General features: G+C 40.7%; 1 protein-coding gene across 1 annotated transcript in view; it reads right to left on the bottom strand.

The window, feature by feature from the left end:
* Positions 1-11,575, bottom strand: part of CLVS2 (clavesin 2) — a gene marked incomplete at its 3' end in the record, with an annotated part of 71,503 nt that extends 59,928 nt beyond the window's left edge. The window contains exon 1 of the mRNA XM_079716377.1: positions 11,067-11,575. Coding sequence (XP_079572503.1) covers positions 11,067-11,455 — 389 coding nt within the window. The 5' untranslated portion in view covers positions 11,456-11,575. The remainder of the gene's footprint in view (positions 1-11,066) is intronic.
* Between the last annotated feature and the right edge of the window lie 1,201 nt (positions 11,576-12,776).

Genomic DNA, 12,776 nt, shown 5'->3' with positions numbered 1-12,776 from the left:
TGAGGGCTAAGATTGAGGGAAGAGTATAAGATGGCACACAGATTCTAGCTTCATTCTGATTAGATGGTAAAAATCTTTCATCAAAATAAATAGTGCAAAAAGAGGATAGAGTTGAGGATGGCTGGAAATGTGGAATTTGGAATAGTACCTGTTGTACTTGAGAAATATGTAGTATACCCAGAAAGATATATCAAGTAAACATCTGAAAAAGTAAATTCCAAACTCAGGAGAGAGCTCAAGATTGAAAATTCCAGAATCAAAAGCATACCAATCCTACGTTCAAGGAAGTGAAGGAGGTAATGCAATCTGAGCTGAGAAGAAAATGAGATAATTACTCTAAGAGGGAATCCCAGCATTTTAAGAGGGATTAGTAAATTTATGGAAGATGTTAACAATTTTCCATTTTTAGCAGCCTGCATTTCAAGTTTACTTTTCTGCTCAGACATTCAGGTGGAGGTATCTGGGAAAAGCGAGAGAAAGAAATCCTGACCTCAGGGAAGAGGTGGTGTGTGGAGAGGGGTGGATTAGGAGTGGAAATCATTGGGATTCAGTGGAAGCAATGGGCTCACCAGGAAGATGCATGAGACAGTGAGCACATGTGAGGGAGTAGTTCTATTTTGACTTCTAAAAACATTTGGAGGCGAATGGAGAAAGTGTAGTAGTTCAGAAAGGAAGGAATAATTAACAGTGAAACCTCAGGCAATTTCTCACTTTCTCTGGGCCTCATTTCCTCATCTGTAAAATCAGTAGTTTGGAATAGAATCTCTTTAGGGTCCCAGCATTAATCAAGCAAAGGGCGTGGTGTCAGAAGACTTCAAGAAGGAATCTCTTCCTGTCCCTCATTAGCTGTGTGGCCCTGGACATGTCAATGATTTATCATTCTGAGGCTTAGTTCCCTTAAATGAGAGTATCTATGATTATCTCACTGCATCTCACTGGCAGTGGCAAGGTGGGAGGAGGGGGTATGGGAAGGGAAGTCAAAGACATGATTCAAGTGAAAGCATTTGCACAATGCTAGGTATATAGCATGTGTTCAGTAAATGTTGGTTGGAATACACACATAGCACACTTTTTACTGTATTGGTAACCACAGACATTGTGCACTAGGCAGGGTATAATCAGAACTAAAGAATATTTGCTTGTAAATTTTACTTAAAAATTAATGATAATCTTTAGATAGCTTATTACTACTGTGAAAGGCAAGGATCAAGAGATTATTTTTAAATCTCTGGAAAGTATACAGGGTATTTATAGGCCTAAGGCTATGGCATCCCAAAATACTACATAAGCACATGAGATAAAATTTTTTGTAGAGCTCTGTTACTTGTCTTTAAATCTGTGAAATATGAATGACTGAATACCTTTATCTGTCACTTCATGGCTGGCTCATCTCCTTTTTAAATATAATGGCCTAACATGGTATTGTGACCAAAAGCCTATAAGCCTACACAGACGGGAAAGTTGGAGCAGGAAGGCTATAGTTCTGGTTAAAATGTAGAACTACCCCCTCTAAAAAAGTATTCACTTTAATTTCTGAAGTTCATAATAATATCACAGTTAAGAAAATTAAAAATTAGAACAATCCAATTTAGAACTTCCCCCCATTATGATCATTCTTACATTTCCTATAAGAATGACAAATAGCATTAATACCAAACAGCCTTAAGTAAAAGTGGAATCTAAAATCAGCTTTGGAAGAATGATGCACTGTATGTATGAAGAATAAACCATGGCACCAGTAGGGCTGAAAACAAGAGGCAATTTGTTTTGAGCAACACATTTTAAGTTTGGTTTTTCCAAAACTGCGTCAAATCAAGAGAGAAACTTATATACATATCATTATTCCAAAGGAAAGAAAATAAGGCAAATCCCAGGATCATCAATAGAGAAAAGTAGGTTTGCAAAGTTTTCAAGAGTAAATCTAACAATGGATTTTTAATTTAATATCTTCTTCCAAAAAGAGAATTAAGTGATTTTTATATAAATTATACTAGTGTATACGTTTAATAAAAGAAACATAAAAACATCTTAGCTAACTGAATTCAAAGGGCAGGTCAAAACCACTCTTGAGGGCTTCCATGGTGGCGCAGTGGTTGAGAGTCTGCCTGCCGGTGTGGGGGACACGGGTTCGATCCCTGGTCTGGGAGGATCCCACGTGCCGCGGAGCAGCTGGGACCGTGCGCCACAAGTATTGAGCCTGCGCTCTGGAGCCCACAAGCCAGAACTGTTGAAGCCCGCGCGCCTGGAGCCCGTGCTCCGCAGCGGGAGAAGCCACCGCAAACGAGAAGCCCGCGGACTGCAGCGAAGAGTGGCCCCCACTCGCCGCGGCTAGAGAAAGCCCGCATGCAGCAGTGAAGACCCAACTCAGCCAAAAAAAAAAAAAAAAAAACCACTCTTGACACTCCAATCCTCTGTTGTCCAACATGTCACATTACTACCATTAGCAGCTCAGCAGGTTATTCCTAAGCAGAACATTATTACATGAGATCTTGCCAAAGTCCGCAAAATATCTTCCAAAGAAATGGAGCATTTTATGAATTTTCTGTCTTCAGGAATCCTACTTTCATTATTCTCTTTGAAACTATTTTTGAACTGTTGTATTTTACAAATTAGACGTCACTACAATAAGTATTTCACAAGCTTATGTTTGGGGTTTACACCCCAATTATAGTAGCTCTACCATTGCTATTCTTCCCTTCTATGTTGAAAGAAAGCCATAAACAATAAACTAGCCCATTAATGGGGCTCTTGGCTCCTGACTGTGCTTCCCAAAGCAGCATTAGGTGAAGCCTGAACCTGAAATCAGCTTGGAGAGGATGAAATAATGACACCAGTACAACTGGGACTATGTAGACCACTGCTCTTGAAAGAAGTCAAAGCTGCTATAATATGTAAAAAAAAATAAAATAAATAAAAAATTCTATTTAGTACCAGTGTGATCAAGAGCAGGGAAACTTCTTCTCCTGCCTCTGGCCTTACAAGGTTTTGGGGAGCTACCTAGCCTATGCTTCTCTCCTAGGGTTCACAACGTCTCAACCCCTACTAGAGCTTACAATCAGCGCAAAGAGCAACTTAAATCACAAACAGACCATTTCCTTCCTACTCTCCAGCCCTTTCTTTTAGCCTGACAAGGAAAAACTGGCATCTTGGCATCACACTGAGCAGCACAAGAGCAAGCAGTTTCCCCTCTGTCACTAAATCAATCAGCCATTATTAAATTCTTCATTAAGGCTGCCCCCAACCCTCAGTTTTCATTATGCCACATTTTCTAATGTCTGAAGCACTTTGTGTTAGAAAGGTGCTAGGGGAAGAGACAAAGGAGAAGAATTACTTTTATTAATGCCTCGGAGTATCATTAGTGCTAAAGTCAATGAATTCACCAAGGTATTTTATATTACTGAGTGGTAATAACAATATCTCTATATGTGTAATCGTTTAAGATTTCCAAAGCAATTTCAAACGTATTATCTTAATCTCAAAATAAGCCCAAAGTCTCTGTGCCTGGCTTAGTTCCTATTATTCTGGAGATGAGGACACAGATGAGGTCTCAGAGAATTTAGACAGTTTGTCCAAAATCACTATGGGAGTAAAACTGGAAGCCTAGATGAGAAGCTGGGTCTTTCTGACGCCCCAGTGCTCTCCACTCCTTATGGTGCCTAGACCTAGAACCGAGTTTGATGAATAGCTGTTCTGCTTTCTCATGTCTCAGTGGCATACTCTGTGTCAGAAGATGGATCAGAAAGTCGATACCAACATGGTGCCAGGCCAGGTACCAGGGTAGCTCCAACCTGGTCCCAGAAAGGGGCTTTGGCGGAAGAAAAGTAACAAGACGTTTGTAAAAGTCAGGATGGGAACAGGCTAAGTCTACAAACCTTGGAGGAAATATGAAATCCAAAATAATTAAGTGTCTGGTTTGTATCACTAGGCACAGATTCGTGGTCTCAACCTTGCTTTAATTTTACTGCTGTGGAAATGTAGGTGAATAAGAGCAAAGCAATCCTTGTAAATGAAACATCTAGAGGAAAAATGTCATTCTTTGGGGAAAAAAAAAGGTTAAAAAATGTGCACGGGCTGCCGCCAAAATAAAATGAAATGAAATAAAACAAAATTGTACTGGAAAAATACAAACATTGAAAAGGCAACTCTCCTCAGGGCAGAATAAGTGTTTGCTCAGCTGTTTAATACAGTCTTTGCCTTCAGAATATTTATTCTACCAACTTAAATTTCTGTGCTTAATGGTCTACATTCTGATGTTTAATCAAGATTTTCTAAAACATAGATGAATTTTTAATTATCAGAGTTTGCTTTTTTTTTTTTTAAGTGTTTTTTTGTTTTTTTGTTTGTTTTTTTTGCGGTACTCGGGCCTCTCACCGTTGTGGCCTCCCCCGTTGCGGAGCACAGGCTCCGGATGTGCAGGCCCAGCGGCCATGGCTCATGGGCCCAGCCGCTCCGTGGCACGTGGGATCTTCCCAGACTGGGGCACGAACCCGTGTCCCCTGCATCGGCAGGCAGACTCCCAACCACTGCGCCACCAGGGAAGCCCCAGAGTTTGCTTTTTTAATAATTATATTTAATTGTCTTTCCCAGATTTATGCTGGTTAACTATCTGTACACAAAAAACAAGTTTGACCAATTCACTTACTAGCTGTGCAGTTATGGATGGAATAACTGCTCTGTGTCTCAGTTTCCGCATCTGCAAAATGTGGATATTAACAGAACCTACCTTGTATGTATGTGATAAAGATTTAATAAATTAATGTTTATAAAGTACTTAGAACAGTGCCTGACACATAGCATATGCTATAAAAGTGTTTTAACATGAATGAATGAATTAAATAATTAATTAAAATGAAAAAATAAAAGGTTGAATTACATTACCCGAGCAGGTGAATTTCTTTCTATACAACACTGAGCAGCCTGCTGCCCCTGCCCTGAACTTCCAGCACGGACAAGCAGTACCCTCATTTAGCACTTAATGACCTCTCTGTAGTTATTTTGCTTTTAGTGTATGTTCTTCCCAGAGAGGTTGTATGTTCCTTGATGGTACAAAGAATGTGTCATGTGTCATTTTTTGCACCTAGCACCTATTAAATGTCCATGTATGTAGCAAACGCTGGAAAAAAGTATACTTTTTAAAACATTGATTTGAATCAAGTACTATTCTATTCACTCATTTTACTCGATGTTGTAAGGACCCAACCAATGTACGGGGACATCTTTTCCCTTGTGTCAATAGTGTCACTTACTATGTTAATGAAATATATGTACCTGCCTTCAATGATGTAAAAGAATTCAATCTTTTTCCCAGAATGGAGGAAATATAGTAATTTACTAAGGACAATTTAATAATTTACTAATTGTTGGCTCGTGTTTTAAAATATCTTTACACATTTTTTGAGACATCCTTTCAGAGCACTTTAGTAACATCAAATCTGTTGCTTCTTTTTAACTTTGTTTACAGTTGCATATTTGAAACATGAAAATAGTCTGGTTTGGGCCAGACCCAATCAACATCCTGCTGAAGTTTGGAACTCTTGGTCATTGCTGTTATTTCAGGATTATTTCACTAATTACTGCATAATTACCCTAGTTTTTAGAGACTGTCTTATTTTTTTTAAGAGATTTGTCCCAATATTTCGCTAACATTTCTCAGGACAATTTTTTTTTTTCTCTCCCATTTTCCATGGTATGAACCAAGGGCATATTTTAAAGTAAGCTGCAGTTCCCAGAGTATTTGTTTAAAGAGCAGCCCTATAAGGAAGCAATACAGAAGCCCTGTTGGGACAGAAACCCCATGGAACCCACACCCGCATTCCTAGTATTAACCTAATCTCAAAATCAGCCGTAATACACCATAGCAGTGCCTCTAGGATTTCGAAGGTAAGGATTCCTGACCCTGCCAGGATATATGATACCAAGAAACAAAAAGTTGAGAAATATTTAAATATTTTAATAAACAGAGCCAAGAAGACTTGAAAAATCAGTCCAAAAAAATTAATCCTCTTTTTTGGCTTGTTTTTTGTTTTTAAAATTATCAAGTAAGAGCGTTTCTCCCTAATTAACTAGCTAATTGCCCTTGTCTGTTTTAATCTATTTCTAATCATTTTATTTTATTTTATTTTATATTTTATTTTATTTTAGTGCACTTCCACAGAAGAGTAAGGCTTTGTGGCTGATAATAAAGCAAATATGTATAATCTACGGCTATTTTTAAAAAATTTTAAGCTACCATCATCATAACCTTCTTTCATTTGAAGATTTGCCACACTATTTTAATAAATGAGAGCATAGTCATAATTAAAACTGAAGCTTCAAATAGCTGGCCATTTGTATAATATTTTCCTTTGTGTGAAAAAGCCACACAATAGGAACGAACAAACTGACAACAGTACATTTTTAAGGCAAATTCCAGGATAAGTTAGAGGATCATAGCATTGTCTCACCAGTCTTTGAGCCCTTTCAGAGTTTCAGTACTATAAGTGATAATCAATGTCCATTATGACAAGCCAAACATGGTACAAGATGGTCAGTACTTTCTGAATTGTCACTATATTAGAATCATTTTAACGTCGCTGTATTTAATTGTTTTCTAATGGTTGTTAACCAGATTCCAGATAAATTGTTTGTTTACAATTGGTTGTTTGTGGTACTAAGTATAGAGAAGTCATTTATAAGTCTAAGAAGGTAAAATATTACTTACAGGATAACTGACAAATTACAGGCCACATATCAGAATATATGTCATCATTATGTTTCAGGTAACACAGTTTACTCATGAATATTCCCAATAATTACATGCCAGTGAATTTCGACTTCTCAGATACCTGCTCTCACTCCCTGGGTCTAGACCACAATCTACTTTCGTTCCAAACTTCCTTTTCTTAAGGTAGTATAATCTATTCTAGCTTCTTGGTAGATTATCATCACACTCTGTTGATGAAATCAGGTGGACAATTTGAAGGTATCCGCTGAGTCCTAAGCAGGGCAGTGTCACTCAGGAACGCAAGACAGCATGTAATATACGGAGGACTACTGCATCACAGTGCTGCAGGGTAACAATCCGTTTGTTTTTAATTTTGTGGAATTTACTTTTGTTTTCAGAAATTACGTTAGACGATTTGAAAAAAAAAAGATAAAATTGTGTGAATCTTTGCCAAGGATAGCCTGCTCAATAAACGTAACAAATCATCTGAAACCTGTTCTATGTTTTTTTAAAAAAGAACCACAGACCACACTGAAAGTCATTTTGACATTTCAGTATTTCAAATATTTTTTTAGCTGTATTAGAAGGTGGGTACACTGTAAATATTATACCTCAGTCTCCTGAAGATTCCATATTTCTTGTAAAGGCTTTGGAAATGGTCCAGCTATTTGCAATAACCTGAAACTGACCTGCACCATATTGCAATAGGAAGAGACACTATTTTATTTATAGTCACCATCTCACACAGATTTACTGTTTCCAGTCTCCTGAGAAGCACAGAAAACTGTCCTAAAAATTCAATATAGGAGAAAGTATATATCAGATAACTTCCTGCTTAGAATTCTTTTTTAAAATAATGCATAATTCAATTCAACTCAACAAACATTTACTGAATATTAACTCTAGTTCAGGTGCTGTTATAATAACATGAGGCTTAGTCTTTTTTTGTTATATAAAACTCTTTACAAAGTTTTTCAAAATTCACAAAAAATCTTGATTATTCCCTTTGGGAAGTTGGAAATAACCTGTTATCCAAATAAAGGGGGACATTTTCTTCTACCTCATTTCTGGAATTTCCCTGTGCAATCCTGGACAATTCCCACCTATTCTTTCTTTAAAACAATGCTATTTTGTCTCTTTTTGTGTGTGTGAGTGGTACGCGGACCTCTCACTGTTGTGGCCTCTCCCATTGCGGAGCACAGGCTCCGGACGCGCAGGCTCAGCGGCCATGACTCACGAGCCCAGCCGCTCCACGGCATGTGGGATCTTCCCGGACCGGGGCACGAACCCGTGTCCCCTGCATCGGCAGGCAGACTCTCAACCACTGCGCCACCAGGGAAGCCCTATTTTATCTCTTTTAATAGTGTTATTATTATTATTTTTAGTTGTTGAAATCCAGGTAATTCACTGAACAACTCTAGAAGGTGGTTAGAATTATGTTCAGATGTGCAGTCTTCTCCAGGGACCCAGGTTGTTTGGACTGGTGGGATCAGAGCAGGAAGGTGAGAGCACCTCACTCACAGAACAGGGGACGGATGAGGAGCAAGAGAATTTGGCACGTGGCATATCCAGCTAAAAGAGCAATCGTAAGGTAAACACCTAGGGAATGTGGCAGAGACTTCTGTAGGAGTCAAGTCAGATAAGCCTTGAAAATGTATAGTGGAGGAAGGAAGGGGATTCAGGCCAAAGGCAGGAGAAGAGCTGGTGAAACTCTGGGCCCTATCAGACAGGCAGTGGTCCTGCTGGTTTCAGAGCAGGGCAGAGACAGTTCTTAGGCACATCTCCCAATGATAAAGGTTTACAGAGGATGCCAAGAGGGTGGACCTGCTTATCCACTAGTCCTTGTATATGTACATGTAGATATGGGATAGGGGGGCGCAGGCAGGGAAAAGGAGGGAGGGACTTTTAAAAAATATATATAGGAGGAGGAAACTCAACTGAATTTTACATAAGCTCCAAATAACTTGTATACCTTTTGATCTTGAAGTACTAAAACTTCTTGATCATACCTGTTCATTTCTAACCACAGAAATTGAATTCACAATTATTAGTCTATAGGCCCTGTAAGGTATTTTTACAGGACAGGGCTTTTTATTTTTATTTTATTTATTTATTTATTTTTTTGCGGTACGCGGACCTCTCACTGTTGTGGCCTCTCCCGCTGCGGAGCACAGGCTCCAGACGCGCAGGCTCAGCGGCCATGGCTCATGGGCCCAGCCGCTCCGCGGCATGTGGGATCCTCCCGGACCGGGGCACGAACCCGTGTCCCCTGCATCGGCAGGCAGACTCTCAACCACTGCACCACCAGGGAAGCCCGGCTTTTCATTTTTAATGTCACATGTACAAAGTTTTAATATTTAAGATTTTGTGTAGATTTAAAGAAATCAATTAATATCAATTAAGTCCCCTCCCACTGTAGATTTCCAGGGAGATATATTTTGATTACTAGTAACTTATCCTTTACATGAAAACATGAGATAGACAACTAAAACATAGTTTCTTTAGTAAGTCCAAAATAATCACCTTTCCACATACATGAGAACTACAAGTGGCTTTCATCTTAATTAGGTTTATAAATCAATGTCAATATTAGCTCACTTATAGAAATAAATGAAAATAGGTTTGATGTATGTTCATGTCTCCCTAAGGGCAATCTGCTTCCCTAATGATATCTTTAACAGACTTTGAGACATATTTAAATATACAATTTCCACAGCTCCCATTTCATGGCAACTCAATAAACTAAGTTCCAGTCTAACTCATGAAATACTAGGTTCTTTCTTGAATAAAATTTTTCTACTTTGATATACACAATAATTGGTTTGCATAACCCTACAATGTACTTCTTAGATGAAATAAAAACTTTTTAAAGAGAAATTGTCAAAGAATGGCATTTCACAAGCCTTTAAACTTTGCTACCTGATAAAGAGTAGAGTAAAATCTCTATAATTAACCAAAGTAAGAGACAGAAAGAGAACTCCATTCCCCTCAATGGCTAACTCTATGAGTTTCTTAGCTTTATGATTCTTCAGGTAGTAGTTTATCTTTATATTTACCTAAAAAAATAATTGGAGTAGTTCTCAACGTAGAATTACAGGGAAAAGGAGACCAACTGAAGGGTTAAACGCCTGTTAAAAATATTAATTTGCTTTCTAAAATCCCAAGACTCTGAGAAGCCTATCTAGAGACCTATAAGATCCATAAGATTTCTCAGTAACTGTAAAAGTCTTTTAAAGTTGCTCCAGAGATGGTTTAAACTAACCAGATGCATCAAAAATCACCATTCACCGCACTAAAAATACAACGATGTTTTAACAACAAGCTTCTTATGATTCATAATTCTGGTAACGCTTTTAAGTTCCATGACATTTATTTAACTTCAAACTTAATTGAAACTACCTTACACAATGGTCTTTTATAATTTCTTATATCTTTCAATCTGAGAAAATAATTCCTCCAACTGAGGAAGGAGAAGAGTCATTGTCTGGTGTTTTTCTATTGTAATGTAGATGAAGTAAGAATATTAGTTTTCCTCCATTAAAAAGCCAGAGAGCTCAAAAAGTCTACCAACTGACAGATCTGAACATTTTTCACTTCCTTCCAAATGATGAAAAATCACATCAGACAGGAAACACATTCTTTAGATTAGTGACAGGTGTAGAACAAGCACACGAGTCAGTCTTTATTTTCAGGGTCGGCAGCTTGCTCAGCAACAGAGGGGACAACTCTTCCTTTTTATTGAAGTGACACACATCATATTATTCCTTCATCTACACATCACCAAGCAGAAAAGTTTCCAAGCAATAAAACTACTTGATCTTGGTTGAATGCCAGGGTAGTCTTAAAAAAAAATAAAACTGCAGTACTAAAGAGAGAGATGAGGAGGAAGAGGTGGAGGACGATGATGGTGATGAATCCAGTTTAAGAATTTCTTTAGGAAAAAAAAAAAGAATTTCTTTAGGAGGAAGGAGGGAAAGTTGTCTCCATTCTCATACTCATTTCTCCACAGAACAGTAAACTTATTTAGGAGTTGAAAAAATTAGCAGCTTTATTTAGAAGCTGAATGATTTAGATCATACAGCACAATAATATGGTTCATGAAGCACCTAACGCTGCAGTAGAAAACGGGTGCTAGTGAAGTAAGAGTTTCAAGGTAAAGATAAAAGTCCCACCCACCCCCAGGGTGCCCACCAAAAACGCATTTCTTAGTTCCAGTTTCTCTTCCCACCCATGCCCCCACCCCCTGCCCCGAGCCAAATAAACAGTAACGTCAAAGCTGTAAAACTATGACACTACTCAAGATAAATTCTGGAAAATGGGAGAGTAAAAGAAGCCCTAGTACAAGTTTGGATTTAGGACTTACCTGCTCTGATCCCAGTTAGCAGCGAAAAGGACTAGAATCTTCCTGCCATAGTGGTCCAGATTGGCTAGGCCCCCAGGGAAGCCATCCTTCAGTGCCTGCTTGATGCCCGGATCAGTGGCCTTGAAGCTTTTGAACATGTCCAGGTTCTGCTGCCGGTACTCAAAGTACTGGGCCAGGAGGCGGAAAGCCTCGAAGTGATGAAACTTCCTGGCCCGCAAGAAGCGTAAGATGAAGGCATCATCTGTGCGGAGAAAGCCAATGTCCGGCCTGGTGATGACCATATCCCTCACCTCCTGGATGTCCTGGTGCAGTGTGTCTGGGTTCTCATTGAGCTCCAGGCGGGCTTTCTCCAGGGTCTCAGGAGAGAGACCAGCCTGTAAATGAGTCATTGTTCTGCTTGTTCCTGAGCCCTGCCTTTCTCTTGCTGGCTGTCCCACCGCACCGCTGGCCCTGGTCACTACCACACGCTGGCCTCCAGACCTCGCTGCTGCCTGCTTCCTCTTCTTTACAGGAAACGATTTGTCTTGGTGTCCAGTCAAACACCCTGTTGCTCCTGCTTCCCCACACCTTTTCTATGAAGGATAGAAACTTCTTTGCCCACCCCCCAAAAACAACGTCCCACTTTAGTTCCCTTGTCCCTTTCCTTCAAAGAGATGTGGACCTCTGGCGGCCCAGCACTCCTCTTCTTGTCCTTTTTCTCTGCTAACAAAACACCCCTAACTGCACCCCGCACGGGTGGTGCTGATCTTGGTGTTGTCCTGTTCTCTTCCGAGCTGTAACAGAAACAGCCCCCATGCACATCTCAGCCCCAGCACTGTGATGCTTCTGCGGTACCTACTGAAGGATGCTCCTGCCAGGGATAACGATGGAAATTCTGATTAATAATAAGGCGGCTCTTCAGTGCGGAGCTCAGGGCGGGGGAGAGAGCGTCTTTGCCAGAAGGAAAAAGAGAGAAAGAGAAACAGGGGGGGAAGGAGCTTATTTCTCCTTCTACTTATTCAAAGATGCTATTTCTAAGACATTTGTGGGATTCCATTTAAAATGACTGTGATCCAGTTAGGCGGAGGCTCTGCAGATAGCGCACCTTCCCTCCTCCCCTTCTGGATGCACCGTGATCTCATAAGGCACCAGAAGGGGTTTTGGTGGCGTCGGCACCAGCGTGGGCTCCCCCCTCAACCCCACCCCCAACTTCTGCCTTCCTCTAGCCCTTTATTTCAACGGACTTGCTGCGGAGAGGTTGGGGGGAGGGATCTCGCCGGGAAGGTACATTGCAAATGCAGGGCTGGGGGAGGAGAGGGTGGGAAAAAGGAGTGGAGGGTAAAACCTTTTCTATAACACCCCAAAGCGCGAGAGAAGAAAGAGCAGCCGGCTCCTACCAGCAAACCCGGAGGCGGGCCTCCCTGGCATCCATCGGCCGCGGCTTCGGAGGCGGCGGCGGCGACAGCAGCATCAGCCCCTCTCGGTGGGTTGGAGCGAGCAGAGAAGAGGGACGGCAGCTGGGACCCGAGCAGAAGACGCTCTGGGGAGCAGCCCTGACCACATCGTCCGCGAGCAGCCCGCTTCCTCTCCCCGCAGGAGGGGTGGGGGGAGCAGAGCTAGGGCCACCGGTGCCCCAGGTTCTCGCCCGGCTCTGCCATTCTCGCCTTCGGGAGAGCAGAAGGAAGGGAGAGAGAATCGAACGCCTGGATGCAGAAGGCCACGCGGGTAGCC

Source organism: Hyperoodon ampullatus (assembly GCF_949752795.1).
Source record: "Hyperoodon ampullatus genome assembly, chromosome: 12".
NCBI classification, from domain to species: domain Eukaryota; kingdom Metazoa; phylum Chordata; class Mammalia; order Artiodactyla; family Ziphiidae; genus Hyperoodon; species Hyperoodon ampullatus.
The sequence above is the reverse complement of the archived record's forward strand: the minus strand, read 5'-3'. Positions and strand labels throughout refer to the sequence as shown.